This window comes from Amphiprion ocellaris, chromosome 18 (genome assembly GCF_022539595.1).
Source record: "Amphiprion ocellaris isolate individual 3 ecotype Okinawa chromosome 18, ASM2253959v1, whole genome shotgun sequence".
In the NCBI taxonomy this organism is placed as follows: Eukaryota; Metazoa; Chordata; class Actinopteri; family Pomacentridae; genus Amphiprion; species Amphiprion ocellaris.
In genome coordinates, this window is record NC_072783.1 from 7,457,520 (window position 1) to 7,481,854 (window position 24,335).

At 40.8% G+C, this 24,335-nt stretch overlaps 2 protein-coding genes across 4 annotated transcripts in view; both read left to right on the plus strand.

The window, feature by feature from the left end:
• Positions 1-1,419: 1,419 nt before the first annotated feature.
• On the plus strand, positions 1,420-17,328 carry LOC111582277 (stonustoxin subunit beta-like). Of its 2 annotated transcripts, none has more exons than XM_023290882.3 (5): positions 1,420-1,495; positions 5,693-5,799; positions 8,723-8,811; positions 12,799-14,280; positions 16,510-17,328. In XM_023290882.3, the coding sequence occupies exons 2-5, from the start codon at positions 5,768-5,770 to the stop codon at positions 17,055-17,057; spliced, it is 2,151 nt and encodes a 716-aa protein (XP_023146650.2). In that variant the 5' UTR covers positions 1,420-1,495; positions 5,693-5,767; the 3' UTR covers positions 17,058-17,328. The 2 variants fall into 2 exon arrangements, with proteins under 2 accessions (XP_023146650.2, XP_054860184.1); XM_055004209.1 differs by lacking the exon at positions 1,420-1,495 and adding an exon at positions 2,157-3,171.
• Positions 17,329-18,103: 775 nt separating this feature from the next.
• LOC111582272 (poly [ADP-ribose] polymerase tankyrase-2-like) overlaps positions 18,104-24,335 on the plus strand; it is a 39,876-nt gene continuing 33,644 nt past the window's right edge. For both annotated transcript variants that reach the window (XM_023290874.3, XM_023290876.3), the window contains exons 1-4: positions 18,104-18,328; positions 20,166-20,526; positions 22,338-22,453; positions 23,744-23,852. In XM_023290874.3, the coding sequence (XP_023146642.2) occupies positions 18,119-18,328; positions 20,166-20,526; positions 22,338-22,453; positions 23,744-23,852 (796 nt within the window). In that variant the 5' untranslated portion in view covers positions 18,104-18,118. The remainder of the gene's footprint in view (positions 18,329-20,165; positions 20,527-22,337; positions 22,454-23,743; positions 23,853-24,335) is intronic.

The following is a 24,335-nucleotide window of genomic DNA, read 5'->3' on the forward strand; positions in this document are numbered from 1 at the left end:
GTGGGTAGATGACCTACAAATAGTTTTCCCATGAAAAAAAAAAATGAGACACTATTTCTTCACCTACTCTATTTTATACCAAGTACTGCATTAGCATATTTACTCTTTTTATATTGTTTTATTTATATAGATATTTTTTTACCACAAGTGTCCAGTGATGATGCTCATTTACAATTCCCAGAATAATGTCGTACTCCAGGGGTTTAATCTAAAATTGAATGGAATAATAAAATGGAATAATTTGATACAAATATGAATTGCACATTAAAAATCAATTAGAAATGTGGATTCCTACAACTAAACAGTTTCATTGACTGTTTCAAACGTCATTGGTCTTACCTTCAATCTCATACAGATGAGACTTTCGTGGAAGTAATAACTTTTCCGTCTTGGGGGATACTCTTTTTTAACTTTATATTGCACAATGTGTTTGTAATCCGTAGGATTCATTGCTAACTTTTTTAAACTGACAAAGTCAAGGTTGATGATGCCGATGATGCCAATCCTCGACCTGCTCCAAAATGGTGAAGGCTAACCTTGTGTAATTTGCATAATTGATTGAAGGAATCTCGTGTACTACACATGTATGAACCTGAGAAACTTTTCATTACAGCGGAGGGATACATTTTCTGGCAGGTCCAGTGAATGAGGCTGAAATAATTTGTACCCCCCTATAACTTCAGCTGTGATTAATGAAATTAGTCCTAATTCACAGGTGTTGCTAAGCATGATCACAAATGTCTGCAGAATAAACCACGTGATGTTAGTACGTCACCTGAGGAATATAGAGGGGGGTACATTTTCTGGCAGGTCCAGACAATCAGGCTGCAATTATGTGTCTCCACCTCATAACATGTTCTCGTCGATCCTCCTGTATCGTCATTTGTCTGAGAATTTCTGAATAAATGCTATGAAGTTCTGATGATCAACAGAGGGGGAATTTAAAAAAAAAAAACGCCAACATCTGAAGACAAGATACCCTGTGGAAAGTGAGTTACAGCAACAGCTATTGCTGGCAGTGCTGCAGTAAATGCAGTGTGTTAAAATGCTCACAGTGGTGTTGATTTTACTGTATCAGAGGTTGGACAGATTGATCTAAAGACTGAATTACAGCGCGTTTGAATCTAGTATCCACCCAAAGAGTATTGAACCTACGTTTAGTCAGCAGGGTGATCGTTTACACTTTATTACAAAAAGGAGAAGGAAAAGACATTATTAGGCAGCGCTATCAATATTATTAATTAGGCAACACGCGATGTATAGCAAAAGCATTTATTTAGGTTGAAATGTCATGTGCTAAATTACCAAACATGTTTGACAGTCAAAGCATGACCGTAACAATCCACATTTAGTTTTATTCATAAACTACGCTGATATCTAAACACAGAGCTAATTATAGCTCCACCCTTCCGAATGCATGCGCGCTCCCGCGGCAGGGGGGAACTACTTTGGCACGAGCGGCGGCATCATGCGCGTGTAGGGTCGGACAGCCGAGGTAACCAAAATGTTTGTTTATGCTCATTATCGTTCCGTTGCTTTATTGTGGTTAAACATTTCTTTGTTTCATTACAGTGTTGCCTTGTCTTTTTGCTTGTTTATTTCGCTGTTTTTTCTTTTAGTTTGTAGTCGTTTTGCCTAGTTTTGTATCAGTTTGCTTAGTTCGAGTTTAGTTTCGTTTTCTCCCCGTGTGTTGTTTATTCTTAGGTTGTCGTGGCTGTGTTCTCTGGCTTAGCAGTCAGGATTCTCCCCTCCATAGCTGCGTAGGGCCTGTGTGACTTCCGGTTTTAATAACTGCGTTTATATTAACATTAGTGTGTGTTGTGTGCTGAACATATTTTTGTATAAGAACAAAATTGTATTTATATTTTTCTATACACGCCTCTGTATTCATTTGTGCACGTACCTGTGTTTAGTAGGGGAAGCCCTCTGCTGAGAGGCAGGATTGTTAACATTTTTAGGGTGAAAGTCCCTAGGTGGCGTTGTTGGTTCCATGTTAAAAGAAACCAGGAGGCCCTCACCAGTCCTGACTTGGTTACAAATTCATAACAAAGGTCCAATATTTTATCCCGTCTGGTAGAACAGGATACATCCTGGTAAAAGTTTTTCAGGGTTGTTTTTAGAGAGAAGTGAGAAGTTGAAATCATGCATTCTGAAGTTGGGCTGCAGCCTCTGATGGTGCTGCAGGAGGAGTGAGTCCTGGATGGATGGAGACTGGTGGTAAAAAGTTGGTGAAACTCACGGGGAGGTAAAACGGGCTCAAAGACACCGATAAAGGTTCAACGTCTGGCGTGCAGATCGGTTCTCTGATGGTCACAGCACTACTGGAGCGTTTGTTCACGTACAAACATCATCCCCTTCCTTGGGTTGTCCCCGTTACCTCCATGTCCAGGTCCAGACCAAATGGAGCTCCAAATCCATCGACTGATAGGTCGGCGTCCTGGTCCTGGTCCTGGTCCGTTTCCATAAAGGCCATCACAGCAGTCCCTGAAGTCCTTCTGGTACTGGACGTTCCCTGGAGCTGGTCCAGGTCTTTCCTCAGGGACTGAAGGTTTCCCAGGATAACAGAGGACAGGGGAGTCTGAGCTGCTGTCTCCTCCTCCATCGCCCTCTTTTCCTCTTCTTCTTGTCACTCGTTCTGTTCAAATCCATCAATATAAAATCCGGTAGCCGTGGGGTGAGGTCTTTACCACATTGGAGAAGTTAAGCTGCAGCAGGTCCTCATGGAAGGAAACAGTCCTCAGCTGGCTCACAGCTCCACTCACCTGGTTAAAACCAGCAGTAGAAGTCCAAACCCGGCCAAGGAAAAGGAATCCATGGTGTTATTTCTCCATTAGTGGAACATAGAGCACTTTAAAACTGTCACTCGACCAAAAAGTAAAACATAAGAATGCATAAAAACGATAAAAACACATAAAAAACAAACACAGGACATCAAACTCTCACTTGCTGTACAGACAAACTGACAGATGTCAATTGTTCTTGAATTTCTTTGGATCGCAGCATTTTGTTGGAGCTTTTTGAGATCTTTAGGCCGACTTCATTCAGTCAGACTGGTTCTGTTGAAGAGATTTGTTGATTGAACAGGTCTGGAGGGAACCAGGTCTAGATGTGGTCAGTGAAACTGAACTCGCTTTCCAAAAAGGGGGGCAATTACTTTTCCCACAGGACCAGGTAGGTTTGCATAGCTTTATCCCTGAAAACATGAAATCATCATTTAAAAACTGCATTTTGGGTTTGCTTTGGTTATCTTTGTCTGATATTTACATTTGTTTGATGATCTTAAACATTTAAGTGGGGAAGTACAAAACAAATAAGAATTCAAGAAGGGGGCAAATACTTTTTCACAGCACTGTAAAATCTGGTTTCTGTTCATTTCCTCTAGAACCAGCTGTGATCATCACTATTGTGGGAGAGGATTTTATTCTACAGCGTATCTGTGCTGTAATTTCAATGTAATAACTGTAGTGTTTGTTGCCCCCTTGACATGACCAGTGTATCAAGTGTCTTTCAAAAGTTTATTGTCCCCATGGATCAAACATCAGAAAGGTTACAACGGGTCAAAATGGTCCCCTGCAAACACACAATACAGTGAAGGTTTTAAATTATTTTTAGGATTACGTTATCTACTTAGTGAAATGAAACAAAACCAATTTTAAAACTTATACGCACCGAGATGAAAATTGTATGCAGGCCACAGCCTGGCTACTGCTGCTCCAACACACCATTCTATGAATGAATGGCTGTGGGCCTAGTTTTTAACAAAAAACTCCCGCGTCACGTGACTTCCGGTTTGAAATAAAACAATAAGCAAAAAAAAGTGAATTAGTGACCAAATTAATATTGTTATATACAGAGAACCATAACCAATAAAAGGTGCTATACAAAAATGTGTTGGTAACATGTTCATCATTACTTTGATCATATTCTGGGAGTTTATTTTTCCAATCCACACTGCAGGAATACGTACTACAACATGTGAATCAGTCATTAAACATCGTTAAAAATAAGAGAGTAAATTTACTGTTTTCTCCAGTTTAACTTCAGACTTAGCAGATATTCATGACTACTGACAACACAGAACCTTAACCTTACTGTTTTAATCACATTTATGTTTTCTAAACGTTACATTAATGTGAACCAGCGTCTCCACTGACAGTTTTATTAACTAAATGCACCACATTACAGTAACACAACACACTTCAGCTGTTTACATGAAACACAGCACAAACATCGTTAGCTTAATACTACGTTAGCTTTAATCAGGCTACGACTGAGCAGCTAGCTCGGTTAGCATCGCTAATTCACATTAAAGCTAATATTTTTTGGATGCTAACTTTCTTCTCTGGTCAATACACAGAGAAATAAACTCTACCAACATCTGCAGTGCATTGAAAGCATTATATCTGACACTAAAGCTGCATATAAAGTGCATTAAAACCGGCACAGATAAGAAAATAAACATTTACTTACCAAACTATCAGAGTCCTTTCAGTGTCTGCTGGTAGAATCAGCCAAAGGTAGAAAACTGATTAAAACAAGCCAAGGGGCAGAAAAACTGTCTGTGGAAAATGTTCTGCTGCTCCACTGATAAATAAACTAACAGTTATTATATCAGAATTAAATCCAAATGAGGAGAATAGAGTCTCTGCTGCCTCCTCCATAGGACCTGTCAATCATTCCAGACCAGACTGTCAATCAAGTAGCCCCGCCCCCTGACCTTGCAAAACTTTAACGCGCTATAAAAAATTCAGTATGGATTCTATGAGTGATATACTACATAAACATTTTCTTACTGTAAACTGCTGTTCAGATTAGAAAAATATGTAATATATGTATAATTTTTAGAATGTATATTTGAAAACATTTTTGCTTGTATTTTGTGAACAATTTGCTGTTATTTTCTGGAGTTAGAGTAAAACCAAACAAAAAAAAAATTTGAACATCACCAATATAAATAAATAAATACATTTGAAAACAAACCCAAACTGTAAGTAACATCCACATCACAAACCTGTATGTTGATTAGTGACATTATTTTTTCTTTATGATTTTTGACCAGAAATTACTGTTTCTGTTGTATTCATATTAGTAAAACTGAAAAAAAGAAGCATGCTTCTATCATCTTCTATCATCTGATGAAGGATTCATTAATCTGCTGGCTGTAGTTAAATATCATCTGAAGCTGGACTGATAAAATTTGGCCTGGACTCAATTAAACCAATCAGCAAACAGTTCAGAGTTGGTTTTACAGCAGCTGTCACTATAAAAGTAGTCGTTTTCACGGCTTAATGATGACTTCAAACATGGTTTGTTTCCCAGTTTAGCATCAGTTTTGCTGCAAAAATGGAAACAGCAGAAATGTTTATAACGTTAAACTAATAAAATGAGCTCTCACATCGTGGCCGTCTTCCATCATGGAGATAAATGCTGCATCATGGTCTGACATGACTCAGCAGGAAACAAACACTGGAGGCCTACAGGAAGCAGCCCATAGAGTGCAGCTTCCAGCTCTACAGACACTCCCTTTACCCACTGAGGCCACGTCCACTTTTCCTCCTCAGTCTGAGCCTCAAACTCTCCACAGCTTTGGAAGAATCCAGATTCAGAGCTGCAGAAAAACAGCTGATTCTGCTCTGAGCTGTTTCTAACTGAATCCTGAACTTACTGAAGCCATATTCTGCTGTATTTCCAGGGACGAAGACCTCCACATCCTCACTATCTTCATCATCGTCCTCCTCACCATCTTCATCCTCCTGACATCTCCCTCATGGAAACTGCTCCTCAAACCTGTGTTGTGAGGTAAATCATTTTTAATTATTTCTAAATTCATTATTTTAACCACTTACTTTTCCCATGTTCCCATGTTTTGTGAAGTTCCCGTTGGTTACGATCGAGTCAGTCATGGCTTCAGAGTTGATCGAGATATCAGAATTCTTTATTTTTTACAGAATCTGGAGTGTTTTTATAGATTTTTTTTTTTTTTTTTTTTAAGCTAAGAGGGTGGTTCTCAATTCCAAGTATGCAAGTCTGTACTCGTGTACTTGGTCAGTACGGACTTGTAAGTACGACTCCAAAGTACAGACTCCCGAGAAGGTGAGAACACATCTCAGTTAATGTGCCGTTGGAACACCAGTGTACTTGATGACGTCACCACCTCGGCTCATCTGCTCTGGTTATCTTTACTGTGAAAAACAATGAGATGTAATCAGATTTAATAACACCGCCCCACCCTGCATGTTCACATTTAATATAAAACGGTTACTATCCCTGTAAAGCCTGACCCATCAGAAAATAGCCAGAAAATTCTATCTTTTGAGACCTGAGACGTTTATTACCCATTTTAACAAAATACAAAAGAAAAATTTTGCCATATCATTCTGTCTACAGTATGATATCTTTTTTGTATCAAATTTGATATTTGGTTGTTTTTGGCACCTTGTTGCTCACAACAATCTAAAGCAAAACTCCACCTGCTCCATTCTACTAATTAGCATTGAGTCAGCTGACACACTTCACAACAAAAAGATAATATAATAACAAATAAAATTAAAAGAAAGAACAAAACAAGCAACTGCAGTAGCTTTGTCTAGATCTCCCAGTAGGCTCTCACATTGAACATCTGGACTAATCCCATAAACCTGCTCTGTCTCCTCCTCATCCTCATCTTCTGCTAACTGCTACATGCCACTTGTGTTTCCATCCAGTATCACGTTGACATTTTCAATGTACTTTCTTTTTCTTTTCTTCCTCTAGTCTTTTTGACATCTAAAAATTGGTCAATATAGGATAGTTATTATGATTTCAGAGGAAATGTTATTGTAATAGTACTCAAAATGCCTTTGAAGGTGGCATTTCATTCATTAATGTAGTTAGTAAAGTAATTAAAATAGTGTTTGTCTGTATTTTTAAGAAAAATGGTATAGGTATATTAATACATTACAAAAATGCTACAAGACAATTTAGGAAAAGAGCACGTTATGAACCTGGAGTATCACATTTGATACATTTTAACATGAATTAATTGAAATATAAACAATGAATTCCTTAGTAAATATGCATTCTTTCAATGCAAAAAGTACTTATTTTAAAAAATGAGTCATAATTTAGATGTTATTTTTACCGATACCTCGTGAAAATTAGCAGAGATTTTTGTAAAAAACGTGTGTGAACCATTTCATGAGAGCAGCCATTTTGAAAAGGGACAAAATACGACTTCAGCTGCTTGTAGTGGAATAATGACCCACAAGGGGGCAGAATACATGGATCAGGTTTTATACAACAGGTTTTTAAGGAAACTATTTATCATGTTCATGAGATAGAGGTCTCAGAATCTCATGTATCAAATATTCAAACATGATATAAAGGGCCTTATCGGGCTATGTGTGTCTATATATGTATATGTGTATATATATATATATATATATATATATATATATATGATATATTAGTGGTGTATGTGATTAAATCAATCTAATTAATCACAGGCTTTGTAATAATTCGCAATTAATCGCATTTTTGTCAAACAGCAATACAATAAGTAATAAGTAGAATTTTTCAATTCAAATTAATTTTGGTTGACAGTTGAATCAATGAACAGACGTATACATGTTTATAATTTAAAATTTATAAAATTAATACAATTTTAAAAATGTGATATGTGACATGGCTGCCCCAAGTCCCCACTAGTCTGGTCTGATGATCCTCCATAATGTGGGCGGAGCGAGAACACATCCGGGTATTTCATCCGTTCTTGATCAGATGCTACTTTGAATTGGAACAGTACTTGATCTCCGACTGATGACGTTTCACGAGTGTGCAAGAACACAAGTACGGACAAGTACACATATTGAGAAACAGCCATGGTCTTTGTTTTCATCCGATGAAATCGAAAGTAATGCATGAGTAGTTCAAGGACCGAAGGAAAGTTGGAAGTTCAACGATTCGTCCTGTTTTTACAGTTTCTATGTTATGGTGCGGGGGAAGGGGCGAACTCAAGGTGAGTGCACACAGAGCAGGCAGCAGACAGATGGAAATAAAGCAGGGTTTTATTTACAAATTAAACAATCAATGCCACTCAGGCCAAAAAACTCACTACTGGTGAGGGAGGGGGGAAGGCAGGCTCCCGGGGGGCGGCAGTCGAGGAGGGCCCTCGCTGGTGCTCACGGCGATCCGTGGAGCGCAGCAGTGGTGGCCAGAGATGACGCTGGGTTCTCTTTGGGGAGCGGGCCGGCCAATCAGGCAGTCCGGGGGGCAAGGTCCACGTCCTCCTTCTGGAGGACGGCTGAAGGGAAAGCAGGCTGCTCCGGCGGCTCAGTGTCGCACCGTCGTCTTAAGCGACAGAGGCAGTATGAGCCGACGCTGCGTGCGGTGCAGCACTGGTCTTTATTGAAGAGGAGGATGATGATCAGCTGCACAGGTCCTGCAGCTGCCCTGCATTCTCTCTCATCAGGGACTGTGACATTGTCACTGTAACGATGATACAATGGTAAAGACAACAGGCCTTCCAAACCTCCTGGGAGGTTCCTGACACAGTTTGTGTTTCTTTCTGGTCATTTTGTGTATTTCCACGATTGTTTTGTTTTGCTTTGTGTAGTTGCTTGGCATCTATTTGTGGTTGTTTTGAATCTTTTCAGCTGGAAAACACTTTGTGTTCATGCTCATTGTTATTGTAAAGATTGTCTGGTTGTGTCATTGACATCTCGTGCATCAATCTCTGAAACAGAGGAAGCTCCTCAGAAGAAACGGCTGCCCTTGGACGACCTTTCACCTTAGGAATGTTGTACGACAGACAGAGAGATGAGCTGATCCCAGGTAAATCTTCACCTAGACCACAGTGGAATAAAATCCTTTGTAAGACTGAGTCAAAGTACAACATTTTGCTCTCCCATCATCCACTGCAACCATCCAGCTGCAGCAGTGATGGGATTAATCATCTGTCAAAATAGCTGCAGATGAGCTGTCTGGCAATCAACTAATGTAACAAAACAGAACAGAGACGACGATTACAGTTGGTATCACAATGTAACAAGGAAAAGTACTTTAAGCTGGAACCATGCGTTGCAAACGTTCAGACTGAAGGGTGATATGGGTGACGATACATTTTAAGAAGCTGTTTTTGTCTTTGAAATGTCAGAAACTTTCTGATCTGTAGGTTTAAACTACCAGAAGCTATTTCCAAAAAGCCAATCAGAAAAGAGTTTTGTATTTCCTGTCATGTTGTAAATAAGCTCTTGTCAAACCCCCTGTATGGTCTACAACTGACCAGTGGAAGACTGCTGTAACTCCCCAGCCTACGCTCCAGAACATAATGCAGCATCAGCAGCAATGCCTTCTTCCTTTTGCTTGCAGGGCCATAACCATGGTCACAAGGTATCCCAACAGAGAAACTGCTAAAATCCTTCATAGGTCATGCTGGTCCAGCTCACTGGCCTGGTGTAAAAATCGAAAAGCATCCAAAGTCTACAACTGCTCCCTTGCAGAGGCCAAGTCTCCATTTTGGTGTTCTCCAGGATCGGTGCACTTCAGGTCATTAAGAAGCAGAGAGTCCATCTCCATTCTCTCCTGGAGATATTCTCCACAGTGGTCTTCACACAACCAAGGATCAATGCAATACTAATCAGTGATTGGTTCAGGACCCGTTCTCCAGTACAGCAGTAGATAAACCAGATGATTTTAACCTCCAGGATTCCACACATTCTTCAAAAGTAGCTTTGCCACATAGCATGGTGAAGTTTCAAGGGCAGTCTGGGATATTTATGCTGAATTGGCTTTGCTCTTGAGTGATGTTCCCCTCAGCAGCCATGACTCAGTTGACTTTTTTCATAAAGGTTTCAATCCATCAAACTGAATTCCCTGTTTGCTTTGCTGCTCTTTGTTGAGGGCTACAAACTGCAGTGGTCACAGCATTCCAGTGCTTCAGCTTTTATAACTCCATTTGTCCCTGACCTTTCTGGAGGTGAGGCTCCCTTCCCTTTTCCCTTTTCTTGGTGTAACTCCTAATGTGGCAGGACATGATGGAAGTTCAGCCCCCTCCCTTCACAATTCAGCAGACCTTCACCCTAAAAATAGTTTTTCCAACAGTAATTAGGAGGTATGGCCACAGTCAGGTAAAAAGCTCTCCTATCCAGCCTCCCAGCAGAGAAAATCCATTGCTGATCGCCTCAATCACACCTTCCACCACAGTTCCTGTTATCTCATACCAATAGCATTCATGCTCATCTTTCCCTACACCACAATACATTCAATGCCCTTCTGGTGAATGTCAGGGTCTATTGTTGTTGATGCAGTTGTGACCTAACCACTCAAAGTCTTCAATCTCCTTTCCTGCACAAAGGCTCTTCCTAAAGGTGTGTCCCTCTGCCAAGAAAATTGTGGTGTTTTTCACATGTGGGGTAGGCTTTAATTTACATATTTTCTATCCTTCATTTGATGTCCTGGGATGGTTTTAGCACATCCAACCTGCAATACAGTTTGTCTTTTCCAATTTCTGTCATTACAACACTTCACCAACTTCACCTCTAGTCCATGGGTCTCATATTCATTGTCACAATTATCCTGAGAATGGCTCTCCCATCTGGGCACTTTGGAAATGCTTTCTGGCCATGCAATGTCATGTTGACCTTACCACAGAATAGACTCCATTGTCATGGGCTGACATACGTGTAATGTTTGCTGCAGATTTCAAGCAAATGTCTTTGGAGTAGACAGAGCCCGATAGATCACCCACTAGTTGGCTGTTTCACACAGGCAGAGAACTACCCAGTCCAACACTTCTTGTTTCTGCCAACCCCCACCAAGTAGAGGCACTGCTGTTTGTATGTCCATCTGTCCAGGCCTGCACAATTCTTTTGACTGTCTGGTCTGTCTTTAGGTCACTGCATTTGTCAGTCCGCATGTCATAGTACATGTTCCACATCTGTCATAGTGGCCTTGTCTAGTGCATCAAACCCCTTCCCCGTTATGCAATCATCAGTCTTCTGTTATCAAAGCCCCACCCTATTTCCTCTATCATGAAGGAATATTGGTTTCAGTTTTCAGAGTCTGTAATTCAAGGCTTTCTCCACTCAGGGATCCAAAGTTTTTACTTCTCCAGCATGACCTCATGCTTTGTTTATGGCCTGCACTACTTCCCTCACTGCAGGTCATCGACACCTCAGCCGAGGAGTTTACTAGATAGGGGGTTCCTTCCACATCTGTGTAGATATCATCCCCCTTCCAATATGCATCCTGTGACTCATGCCTTCCGTTACACAGAAGAAAATGGATAGATGGATAGATGGATGAATGGATGGATGGATTTCATGCCATATCATATAATTATTCTGTGCAGACTTCCCTGGGTCAACTAGTTGCTCCATGACATAACCCAGCCACAACTTTCTTACCTCTTCATTACGTTCTTGACTAACAGCCTGTTTTCTCTCAAATACACAATTATGTCCTTGTCAGGAGGTCGCTGCGGTGCAAGTGCTTATCTTCTTCCTTTACTTGTTTGTTGGACCTCTGCTTTGCCTTGATTCCTCTCATTTCTTCTACTTTCCAGAGAGGTATCTTTTGAGACTGAGATCAGAGATCATCTTCTGACTGACAGTGACATCCTGGGTTGTGTAGTCTGTTTTCATCCTCTTCATCTGATGAATCCTTTTATCCAGAGGATGAGTCTGCTTGTGTATGCTGGCTCCCTAAGTTACTCTCCTCTGGCATCCTGGCTTTGATATCTCTATTCCAGTGTATACTTTTTAACAACTCTTGGTGCTCGTTGTGCCTCACTTTCTCTCACAATACCAGGACCGCTGCATGTATCCCAGCTTCTTTGGCCAGCGTCTTCAAAATGAGGTCATACTATTTGGAGAGACTTGTCAATGTTTACACTCGACCCATCAGTAAAGTTTCCTTCTTTCCTACTAGTTTCTCGCCACACCATCTGAACCAGGTCGTCACTTCTTCCTTATTCTTGTAGCTCATAGGACACCGGAGCACCAGTTGCCGTTGTGAGTTTACCCTGCCAGTCAAAGTACATCATTCCTGCTTTTTACATTGATCGTATTGTTCCTCCTTCAAGTCATCTTCTCATCTCCCGCCGTTAAATTCCTTAAAATGGTCTTGACAAGTCTGTTCCAGATATCCCGTCCACCCCCCAGCAGGACAATCTGGTAGAGAAGTTCAGATAGAGACTTGGAGCTTGCTGCTTGAAGCAGCTCAACTTGACTTTCTGTCTCATTATTTACCACCCAATGAAGTGGGAGCTGAGGCAGAGAAGTTCCTCCAGCTATATCTAGTAGAATTAGTAGGTTGCTGTCATCCATTTTTTCCCTTGCTTTAGGTCTTTTGATTTTGGTCTTCATAGTGCCTTGAGCAGGGATGAGAGCAGACTTGGTTGGCTACCCCACAGTGTTACCTGGACTTGGTCAGGTTGATCTCAGTGCTCACTTCTTCATCCAGCGATGCTCCTAGCATCATTCTGCAGGTCTAATGATCCTGACCTCTCTCTGTTAATCACTCTTTCACTTTGAGCCTGAGTAGAACCACTTTCCACTCAAGTCCTCTCTCTCTGGGTCATCCCACAGGGTACAAAAGCCTCCTTCAGCTTCTGGTGTTCTTGTTTGGCGCCACCTGCCAGGCTTACTGGGAGGTCTGTTCCTGAAGTTTTTGTTGAAAAAGTGGCTTAAACAGTACATGACCCACACAGCCTTATTATACTCCTGTATTATTTTTTCTGAAATTATTTGTAAATTAAATGATACGAATCAGCTCTGACATTGTGTTTTTCCTGCCTTAACTCTTGGTCTCTGTCTGTAGGCATCACATTGTGGGATGAAAACACCCTGCAATCACACACAGTGGAGACGCCTCAGCACAGCAGTGGGTTTGAAATCACTGCATCTGATTCCATTGAATCCAAGTCCTCTCTGCTGGATGTTGATGCTTCCCTGAAGGCCAGTTTCATGAGTGGACTGATTGAAGTTGAAGGATCCGCCAAGTATCTGAATGACAAGAAGAAGTCCAAGAATCAGAGCAGAGTGACACTTCAGTACAAAGTTACCACCAACTTCAAACAGTTGTCGATGACTAACATTTCATCGATGAGCCCTGAACAGATCCATGTTATTGAGAAGAGCTCTGCGACACATGTCGTCACTGGCATCCTTTATGGGGCAAATGCTTTCTTTGTGTTTGACAGTGAGAAGTTAGATGCCAACAGTGTTCAGGACATCCAGGGAAGCATGAAAGCTGTGATCAAGAAGATCCCCTCATTTAACGTTGACGGAAAAGTTGACATCAAGCTGACAGATGAAGAAAAGAACACAACTGACAAATTTACCTGCAAATTCTACGGAGACTTCATTCTTCATGACAACCCTGCAACATTTACAGATGCAGTGAAGACATACATCCAGCTTCCAAAACTACTGGGAGAAAAATACGAAAATGTGGTTCCACTGAAGGTCTGGATGATGCCTTTGAAGATGTTACACTCAGAAGCTCCCGAGATGACAACTGGGATCAGTGTCGGACTCATACGAAGGGCTCAAGATGCTCTGCAGGATCTGCATCATCTGGAAAGTTGCTGCAATGATATTCTCGATGATACAGTGGTGAAAGCTTTTCCAAACATCCAAGAAAAGCTCAACACCTTCCAGAAACTCTGCATGTATTTCAGCTCTTCACTCCAAGAGACGATCGCCAAGAAACTTCCCTCCATCAGGGCAGGTGAGGAAGACGAGAAGGAATTAAAGAAGGTCTTTGATGATAAAGACAAGTCACCTTTCAGCAACGACAAGTTAACCAAGTGGACAGAAGATATGGAAAGAGAAGTGAACGTCATCCGTTCATGTGTGGAGATAATGGAAGGAATAAAGATCGCCTCAAATCAGTCACAGCTGGACAAAGCGGTTCTAGATCCAGAGGTAGAGGATGTTCTCTGCTTTGTTTTCACCTCCTTGGAACCTGCTGATCCCTATCTTCAGGAAATGTCTGAGTACATGGATCCACTGAAGTTAGAAGGTAGTGGGGGAGTCCTTCTACCTACCCGGGACCAGTGGTTCTTCTCAGATGAAGTGATAAAAGAAATGAGACAAAAAGCCAGAGTTATTCATGACCTAGCCAAAGCTCTGAAGAACAATCGCCAACTTTGCTTCCTTGTAGCAGCATTTTCAAATGTGGAACACAAAGGAGCAAGCATCTACCACTACAGGAACGGCAGCCTGGTCACTGATGACTTCTCCAGGCCTAATGTCACTGATGTGGAAAACATAAAAGACAGAAGTGATTTGATCTGGTGTAAGTCCAATTTCCCATTAGTTTTTGCTTTCTGCTGAATTCAAACACTCAGTGCTTTACTAAATCTAAACAAGTAGCTTTGGTTGCTAAAACTGAGTAGTTTTGATGACTCAAGCAAGAGGGTTTTGTAATTAAACCTAACCAAGTAGTTTTAGTGACTGAATTTAATCACCTAGTTTTGATGACTACACTTAACTAACTAGTTCTGGTGACACAATGTTCTGACTGACTAAACTCAACCAACAAATTTTGGTGCGTCAGCCTAACTCAGCAGTTTACTGACTAGAATTAACAAGTAATTTTGCTGACTAATCTTAACCAAGTAGTTTTGTCGACCAAATTTACCTAAGTAATTGTGGTGCCAAATTCCAACTAAGTTGTTTTCAGGCCTGAACTTTTCACTGAGTAGTTTTTGTGCCTAAGCTTAACCAACTAGTTTTGCTGACTCAACCCAGTCAAGTAATTTTCTCTGATTAAATCTAAAAATGATAATAATAATAATAATAATAATAATAATAATAGTTTTGGTGCTGAAACAGAACTCAGTAGTCTTGGTGCTTTGACCTAACCACATAGTTTTGTTGGCTAATGTTAAGTCATTAGTTTTGGTGACTAAACTTAACCATCTTGTTTTAGCAGCACAAGTGCTTGAATGACTAAACCTGACCAAATAGTTTTGGTGCCTAATCTTAACCAGGCAGTGTTTGTGACTAAATTTAACTGAGTAGTTGTGGTGAAAAAAACAACGAACTACAAAATACTTTTAATGCCTGTATTTAACTAAGTACTTTTGATGCCTAAACAGTACTCAGTAGATTTGGAGCCTAAATCTAAACATTTAGTTTTGTTGACTGAACTTAGATGAGTCATTTTGGTAACTAAAGATTACCAAGTGGTTTTACAACTCAACCTAGCAGCCTAGTTTTAGTGAATAAACCTTAACAAGGAGATCCATCCATCCATCATCTATAGACCACTTCATCCTCATTAGGGTTGCAGGGTGTTGGAGTCTATCCCAGCTGACTGAGGGTGAAGGTAGGGGACACCTGGACAGGAAACAGTTGATCACAGGGCTACATATAGAGACAAACATTCACATTCACACCTACGGACAATTTAGAATCGCCAATTAACCTCAGCATGTTTTTAGACTGAGCTGCACAGTGGGTTGGTGGGTAGTACTTTTGCCTCACAGCTAGAAGATCCCTGGTTCGCATCCCGGCCTGGAATCGTTCTATGTGGAGTTTGTATGTTCTCCTTGTGCATGCGTGGGTTTTCTCCAGGTTCTCCAGCTTCCTCCCACAGTCCAAAAATATGCTGAGGTTAATTGGTAACTCTAAATTTTCTGTATGTGTGATTGTTTGTCTCTGTGTGTAGCACTGTGATAGACTGTTACCTGTCCAGGTGTCCCCTGCCTTCACGCTACGTCAGCTGGAATAGACTCCAGCCTCCCACCACCCGAATGAGGATTCAGCGGTGTTTAGATGATGGATGGATGTTTTTTGACTGTGGGAGGAAGCCGGAGAACCAACAGAAATCCTCAGGCAAACTCCACACAGAAAAATCCCAGGCCCAGGCTGGGACATGAACCGGGGATCTTCTCATTGTGAGGCGACAGTGCTAACCACCGATCCACTGTGCAGCCTTAACAGGGAGATTTGATGCTTAAATCTTACTGAATAGTTTTGGTGCCAAAACTAAACCTGATAGTTTTGGTGAATAAAGCTAACTAAAGTAGTTTTGAAACCAAACATAACAAAGTACCTTTGATGCAAAAAAAAAAAAACAAGACAGTCTGGTGCCGACACTGAACCAAGTGTTTTTGGTGCAAAAACTGAACTTAGTATTTTAGTGCCTGAATCAAACCAAGCAGGTTTGGTGATTAGACCGAATCAAGTACTCTGACTGAGTCAATCTGACAAGTGATTGAAAACAAGTTAAAAAAATGATACAGAACTAAATTTTAACATAACAGTCAGTCAGTCACAGGAAATGAACTCTCCTCCTGTACTGTGACCTTTGACTACAGCAGCCCTTCAAACCACTCATGAAGACTTTGGTCACTTTTACAAACTGGAAGCATTCACTTGTTTCCTTTCAGTGATGCCTACATGTTTTGTATAGATCTGATTTAGGGTCAAGCCACTGATGTGGTCATTTATGTTGGAGGGCTTGTTGGTAAATTGATAATGAACTGTGATCATGACCAGGTCTTGTTCTCTCCATCAGATGCCTGTGATCTCACCCTGGATCCAGACACTGCTCACTGCAAACTCACTCTGTCTGACGGAAACAAGAAGGCGACTCATGGACAGAGGCAGTCGTATCCTGACTTCCCTCAGAGATTTGATGAGGTAGTCCAGGTTCTGTGCAGAGAGTCGCTGACTGGGCGTTGTTACTGGGAGGTGGAATTGAACATAGCCAAAGGTGCTGATGCTACTGCTGCTGTTTGCTACAGCAGCTTACAGAGGAAAGGGAAAAGTTCCTTGAACGGGATTGGATGGAACAACATTTCCTGGTCTTTAGGCCACAAGTGGGAACCAGGACCGGTTTTCTACGCAGAGCATGATGCCAGATGTGTCAGTTACCCTGTTCCTCCTTCTGGCTGCACCCGACTGGGTTTGTACCTGGACTGGTCTGCAGGTACTCTGTCCTACTATACGGTCTCAGCCAACACACTGAGCCACATTCATACCTACCGCACTAAATTCTCTGGGCCTGTTTATGCTGCCTTCAAGCTCTGGACAGAAGGCAGCTACATATTCTTGTGTCTGTAAACTTGGTGTTGCATGATCCATATTAATTTCAGTTCAGCTGTGTTGTAGACAAATGTCATGTATACCTGGATGAATTGTATCTATCTGGACCTTGACCTGTAGTCAGGATCACAATAGTCCAGACTCTGAGTAGCTTTCTCTCTGTTTTCCATGATTTTGTTGTGACCAGTGTCAACCACCAAGGTCTCACAACCCTGATAACTCTTCAGCTGAGGAGTCTGTGTTTTCTGTCCTGCTACTCCTTTATCCTTTAATAAATTACAAAGACAAATTCTGTTGCGCTGTGATTGTTTTTGCTGCGACTCATCCAGATTTTCCACAACAAGCTGATGAAAAGTGCAGTTTCAAAGGGATTCAATAGGCCATTTTCCACTGTAGGAACTTGCAGGTTGCCCCAAATCTTTGTGCAATTTCTGACTGCAGGAACCGTCCAAGTAGAACCTCTTTCAAAGTCGCTTTCAAGAGACATAGAGCAACATATTCCAGGGCTGGTGCTTCTGAGCAGACATAAACTGATTGATTAAACTGGAAATGTGTCAAAATCACTCAAAAATGTTCAAAATCACACTAAAGTTGTCCAATATTTATATATATATATGTATGTATGTATCTATGTATGTGTGTATGTGTGTATACGGACACACACACACAAAAATATACACAAAATAAACAGAGACACCATATTTTTATAGAGAAATAAAAAAAAACCAAAAAGACCAAAAACAAACAAAGATTCAAATGAAATTAGAAAAAAAATTGAGAATTTTTCTACTATAAAGCTGGAGTCCCTGAACGCAACATCAACCTCCTGTGGTGCGTTCATGTTCAGATTGTGGAGCAGGCGCAGTCTGCAGAGCGCACTGGCCGAGGTGCGCTCGATTCATGTCCCCCCGGCCACGATGGGGCGGAGACAGTTTTAGATCAGCGATTAAAAGCGACACTTGGCTGTTGGTGGACGAACAAGGAACATTTTCCATCATTGTCGGTGCCTGTCTTCACCTCCTTCCGTCTCTGCGGGTTCCAGCAGCAGCACCGCCCCCCTGGCCGGAGCTTGTGAACTAATGAAGCGCTCCTCGGTGCTTGTTGTCGGGGAGTCTCTGCCGGACTCTCCATCTCCTCGCAGTGTCAGATGCGTGTTTTTCCATCCGTGCGGAGCTTCTGTGTCTCTGAACGCACCTGGAGCGGAGCAGCAGCGGGATGGAGGCGCCTGTCCGCCGTGGAGCGGCCGCCAGACAGCCGTGATCCCCGGACTCAGCCCCGCAGCAGCCTCGGTGAGTCTTCGGGCCTCCTCCGGTTCTCATATCAGAGGAAACGTTTCTGCTCAGATCTGCTGATTATTTCACCGTGTTCCTCCTCCTCCTCGGTTGTTTCTGCTGTTTTCTGTACCTAACGTCCATCCCATAATATCCCCTGTTATGTTAATTAGAGCCTTTTATCCTAAAAAACAGTCAGAGTGTTTTAATATTCTGCATCAGGTTCTGTTTCTGTTCTAAATGGGCCTCATGCTTCATCTGCACGTCTATTCATTATTATTATTATTATTATTATTATTATTATTATTATTATTATTATTGTTATTATTATATTGCGCTAATTTTACAACATTATTCTTGATCAGTTTTAATCCACAAAGGTGATTTTTTGGAGTTTAAATTAAAAACATGCAGGTTTTCTCTTTTTTTCCTCACTGTAGTAGCTGAAGCGTTTATCCTCTTTCTCTTATTTTTCAGAATAAATCTGGACAACTTTGTTTTCCTTCTTGCTGAGAGCCAGATTGATTCCATTCTGATGTGCAGCCAACAGCCAGTTAGCTTAGCTTAGCATAAATTAAACCCAAATACCAGTGTAGTGTCATACAGGAGTAAAGAAACCAGAAAATATTGATGTTTCAGAAGCTGCAGGCACAGAGTTTAGAATCTCTCAGACCGAATAATCGACGGTTAATCAATTATTCAGGATTACATATAGATTATTCCTGGCTTTCAGAAACAAAAAACAAAAAATGTTCAAAACCAGATAGTCCAGATCTGAGACTGGCATCAAACAACACGATAAAACCCAAAGAAAACTCCGCGTTTTTAACTTTTACTCCTCAGGAATCTGCAGCTGGTTGAAGCCAAAACATCTCAACTCTACACTTAAAAATCAACCAGAAATAAAAATCTAAACACGTTTTTTTAAAAATGAAAAATTTGCTTCTCGCAAAAACATAAAAATAGAAAATGCAGTACAAAATTCCTCAGTGAGGAAAAATGAGACAATTCAATGATTAAACCTGGAAGTCAATTTCAGATAATTTAACACAAAACTCAAAAATTTCCTGAGGAGACAAAAATTTGTCCAAAACAACTTAAACTTCGACCGAAATGACATATTCCTCTGATTTGTGAACTTAAAATTGTTATTTTTTTTATTTATGTGAAATAAAAAATAAAAAAACTCAACGCAGTAAAAAGAGCCCACAGTGAGGAAAAATTAGACAGGAGCAAAGGAGGGTTAAACCTGAAAGTCATTTTTAGATATTTTAGCAAAAAACTCAACAAAAATCAACAGATACCAAAAAAAAACTCAAAGCAACTTAAACTTTGGCGTTTTTTCTGATTTGTGAGCTTAAAATCATTATTTTTTACAAAATTTTTGTAGCAGAAATAATCAAAAAATAGTAATTCAACTTGCAGTAAAAAAAAGGGCCACAGAAGGAAAAATGAGATGGAAGCAAAATAGAGTTCAGAGGGTTAAACCTGAAAATTGTATTTAGATTTTTTAACACAAAACTCAAGAATTTCTGTGGGACAAAAATTTGTCCAAAGCAACTTAAACCTCGGCCAAAATGACATGTTTTTCTTGATTTGTGAACTTAAAGCTGTGTTTTTTTATTTTGTAATATAAATAATTTTTTTTAAAAATATTGCAACTTGCCATAAAAAATGGGCCACAGTGAGGAAAAATGAGACAGAAAAACACCCAGAAACCTCTCGGGGGTTCAGAGGCTTGAAAGTCGGATCTTTTTCCACCATGAATACAACAAAAGACCCTACTTTCCTGTGATTTCTGCAGTAATCTCTTGGTAGTTTAATGTTTGTCCTGGTTCTGTTTGAACCCGTCCAGGTCCAGGTCCAGGACTCGTCCTCCTTCATGGCCACTGCAGCATTCTGGGGTTCCGCCGCCTGCTGTTCATACCCGAAGCTGTCCAGGAGCGGCAGCCTGAAGCTGGGAAGACGCTGCTCACCTCCGTCCATGTCGTCCACCCGGAGGTGTTCGGGAGTCTCCGGCCTCAGTGGTGGAGCTGTGTCCCCGGGGCCCGTGGTGGCGGAGGAGGCGGAGCCTCGCGGCGGCGAAGCCAGCCGGGAGCTATTCGAGGCCTGTCGGAGCGGAGACCTGGAGCGAGTTCGCAAACTGGTGACACCGAAGAATGTGAACGGCCGAGACACGGCGGGAAGGAAATCTACTCCGCTGCACTTCGCTGCAGGTGAGAGTCTATTGTAGAGTTAATCTGCAAACTCTCCTCCGTTCACTGTTTTTCTCTCAGATCCAAACAAAAACTCTCACTATACGCTGACGACGTTCTCCTGTTTCTGTCAGGCTCACTGATCCATATCTGAATGAAGTCTCACTATATGCTGACGATGTTCTCCTGTTTCTGTGAGACTCACTGATCCATTTCTGTTGATTAAACATTAATATTTAAAACTTATTCATCCAAATATCTTTTTTCCAATTAATAACAAGACAAATGTTTGAATTGTTACTGTGACAGTTAAAAGACACTAATGAGATTCACATTGTGTTAGGATTCACATTCAGAATATTTTTATTGGCAGATTCAATGAATGGCAGCTGTGAAAATATAAAATATGTCCTCAGAGAAGTTAGAACAGCAGACAACCACTGTTAATGAGTACACAATGTTAACAATAGTTACTTAAAAAACAGACAACACATTCGAGACAAAGCGAGACAAGACACAGAACCATTAAAAAATGAACATCCATCCCATCCATCCATTATCTATACACCGCTTAATCCTCACTAGGGTCATGGGGGGGGCTGGAGTCTATCCCAGCTGACTCAGGTGAAGGCAGGGGACACCCTAGACAGGTCACCAGTCTGTCGAAGGGCCACATACAGAGACAAACAAGCACTCTCACATTCACACCTACGGGCAATTTAGAATGATCAATTAACCTCAGCATATTTTTGGACTGTGGGAGGAAGCCGGAGTACCCGGAGAAAACCCACACATGCACAGGGAGAACATCCAAACTCCATGCAGAAAGATCCCGGGAAAGCCGGGACGCGAACCAGGGATCTTCTCGCTGCAAGGCGAAAGTGCTAACCACTACGCCACTGTGCAGTCCCTAAAAAAAGAACAGAATGGCAAAAAAAACGAAGCACAAAACAATGCAAATGAGACACAAAGTGCCAAAATCAGTGGCGAAACAGCAAAAATGAGACACAAAATAACACAGACAAGAAAAAAAATGGCAAAGACGAGACGCAAAATGACTGAAAAGAGACACTCTGCTTCACTGTCAGGATCATGCATTCACTGTGGTAGTCCTCGCCAAAAAATGACTGATTCAGCTGTGACCAGCGGACAGAAAATGACAATACGACATAAACGAGACACAAAATAGCAGAAGAGTCAAAAAAAACACAAACGAGACAAAAAAATGGCAAAGACGAGAAGCAAAATGACACAAATTAGACACAAGACAACACAACCAAGACACAAAATGATTGGTAAGAGGCTCTCTGTGCCTCACTGTCAGGACTGAGCATTCACTGTTTTAGTCCTGACCAGAAAATGACTGATTCTGCTGTGACTAACAGACAGGAAGTTTTCAAAATGACACAAATGAGACACAAAACAACACAAACAAGACAAAAATTGGCAAAGACGAGATGCAAAAAAGACAAACGTCAAAAACGAGTATAAAATCTAAGTGCATCAAGCAGGTAAGACTTTAAAAAACTGAAAAATAATGATGCAAAAAAGTTTTATATGAAATATGCAGTATTAATAAGTGAATGTTTGAACGTGTCTGTGTTGGTTTCCTTTCTTGGATTGTTACTGTGAATGAAACACGACATCAAACCAAAGTTATTCTGATGAAGGTTTTACTGTCGATGCTTCCTCCCTGTCATTAGCCGGCGCTGCTTTACTGTAAACTTCCTGAATAATTCATGGGGACAGAACGAAGCGAGACACAAAGACGTCTGAAGGCTCAGACGGATTCTGAATAATGAACGAAGTGTTTTTCTCTCTTCGTTCTCCAGGTTTTGGTCGTAAAGACGTCGTAGAATTCCTCCTCCAGAACGGAGCCAACGTTCAGGCCCGAGACGACGGAGGCCTCGTGTCCCTCCACAACGCCTGCTCCTTCGGTCACGCCGAGGTACTGACCAATAACAGCTTCTTAGCCTGACTCCCGTCTTGTTCTAACTCACTGTGGTTCATTTTAAAGTCCTGCAGCTCTGAGGAACCAGAACATCATGAAGAAGGAGAGAACTCAGTAATGTATTCTGGCAGTAGTTGGAATGATGGAAACCAGAGGACAAGTAAACCTTTTATGATTACTTTACAAAAAATACAGTCAACCAGGAACCAACTCGTCCAACAAAAGGAGACACTTACTGTAGATATAGAACTGTTTACGTTTACAGCCTCTACTCACTCTTTTTGTTGTTTTCTTTCTCATTTGTGTCTTTTTGTGATTTATTTTTATTCTTGTGTCTCATTTTTGACATTTTGCATCTTGTCTTTGCCATTTTCTGTCTTGTTTGTTTCGCTTTGTCATTTTTATTGTTTTGCGTCTCATTTCAGTCATTTTGCTTCTCGTTTGTGTTGTTTTATGTTTAATTTGTGTTGTTTTGTGTCTTGTCTTTGCCATTTTGTCTTGTTTGTGTCGTGTGACTGATTTTTGTTGTTTTGTGTCTCATTTTTGTCATTTTGCGTCTCGTCTGCCATTTTTTGTCTTGTTTGTGTCATTTTGTGACTCATTTTTCTTGTTTTGCGTCCCTTTTCAGTCATTTTGTGTCTCAATTTTGTCATTTTCCGATTTTCTGTCTGTTGGTCACAGCTGAATCAGTCATTTTCTGGTCAGAACTACCACAGTGAATGCATGGTCCTGACAGTGAAGCACAGAGGTGGAATATGATGAACTGGAGAATCAGTTGTGTTGAGTGTATTTGTTTTTTTTACATGAAAAACCCAACAACATTTTGGTACATCACCTCTGTGGGTTCCTGAGAAGCAAAAGTTTAACTCTTGGAGTATTTTTCTCACATTTTATTAGAATATTTGCTCATTTTCATTTATCTCTCGAGCCAGCAGTTCGATGTTGGGGTTGATACCACTCTCAGATCTGTTCTTTCTGTAGGTAGTTGCACACGTGGCGGCACAGATTTTTAAATTTTTTTAAAGAATTTCGATTATTGTTTGCAAATTTTTTAAATAGACATGTGGAATGAAGTTAATTTGATTGAATGTCACAATTTTGACTTCAGATTTGATTAAGTTTTCAGACAGGTTATTGGTTCAAGGTGGGTCAGAAAGGAAAGGAAAGATTCTTTGTGTTTTTACTGATAAATGTTGTCACATTTTTAAAGATAAAACACCTTTTTGTGGTTTTGGCAGTTAAACATTTAAGAGTTTTGCAGCGCTGTGTCTTGTTGTTTTTGTCCAGGTGGTGAGTTTGTTGCTTCATCACGGGGCAGACGCCAACGCCAGAGACAACTGGAACTACACTCCACTCCACGAGGCGGCGATCAAGGGCAAGATCGACGTGTGCATCGGTATGAAAAACAGCAAAAACCAGCCGACAGTAGAAGCTGGTTAAAGTTAATGATTCTTGACAGAATTTGGGGATAAATTCACTAATCAGCTCTTTTAAATGCTGCTGATAGGCTGCAGGATCCACATCATTTAATCAAAACACACAATAAAGTAGCTGTGAGTAGATTTAATGAATGGAAATGTAATAAAACAGCTGCTGTAATGTAAAATATGTCTACACAGAAGTGATAACAAACACTGTACATGAATAAACACCTAAAACGCTGCTGACAGCTCCATGTAGTTGGATGTAGTTTATTCATTCTGCATTGTGATTCACAGTTTTTATGATATTTAGTGTCATTTGTTGACTAATCTACCATAACTAATAAATCAGCAGAAGTTAAAACTGAATATTTTGTTATATTTCTGCACAAATAAAGTTCAGAGCCTCATAGAAGCAGCTTAATGCCTGATTTTGGACTCTTGTGTTTGTGTTGTTT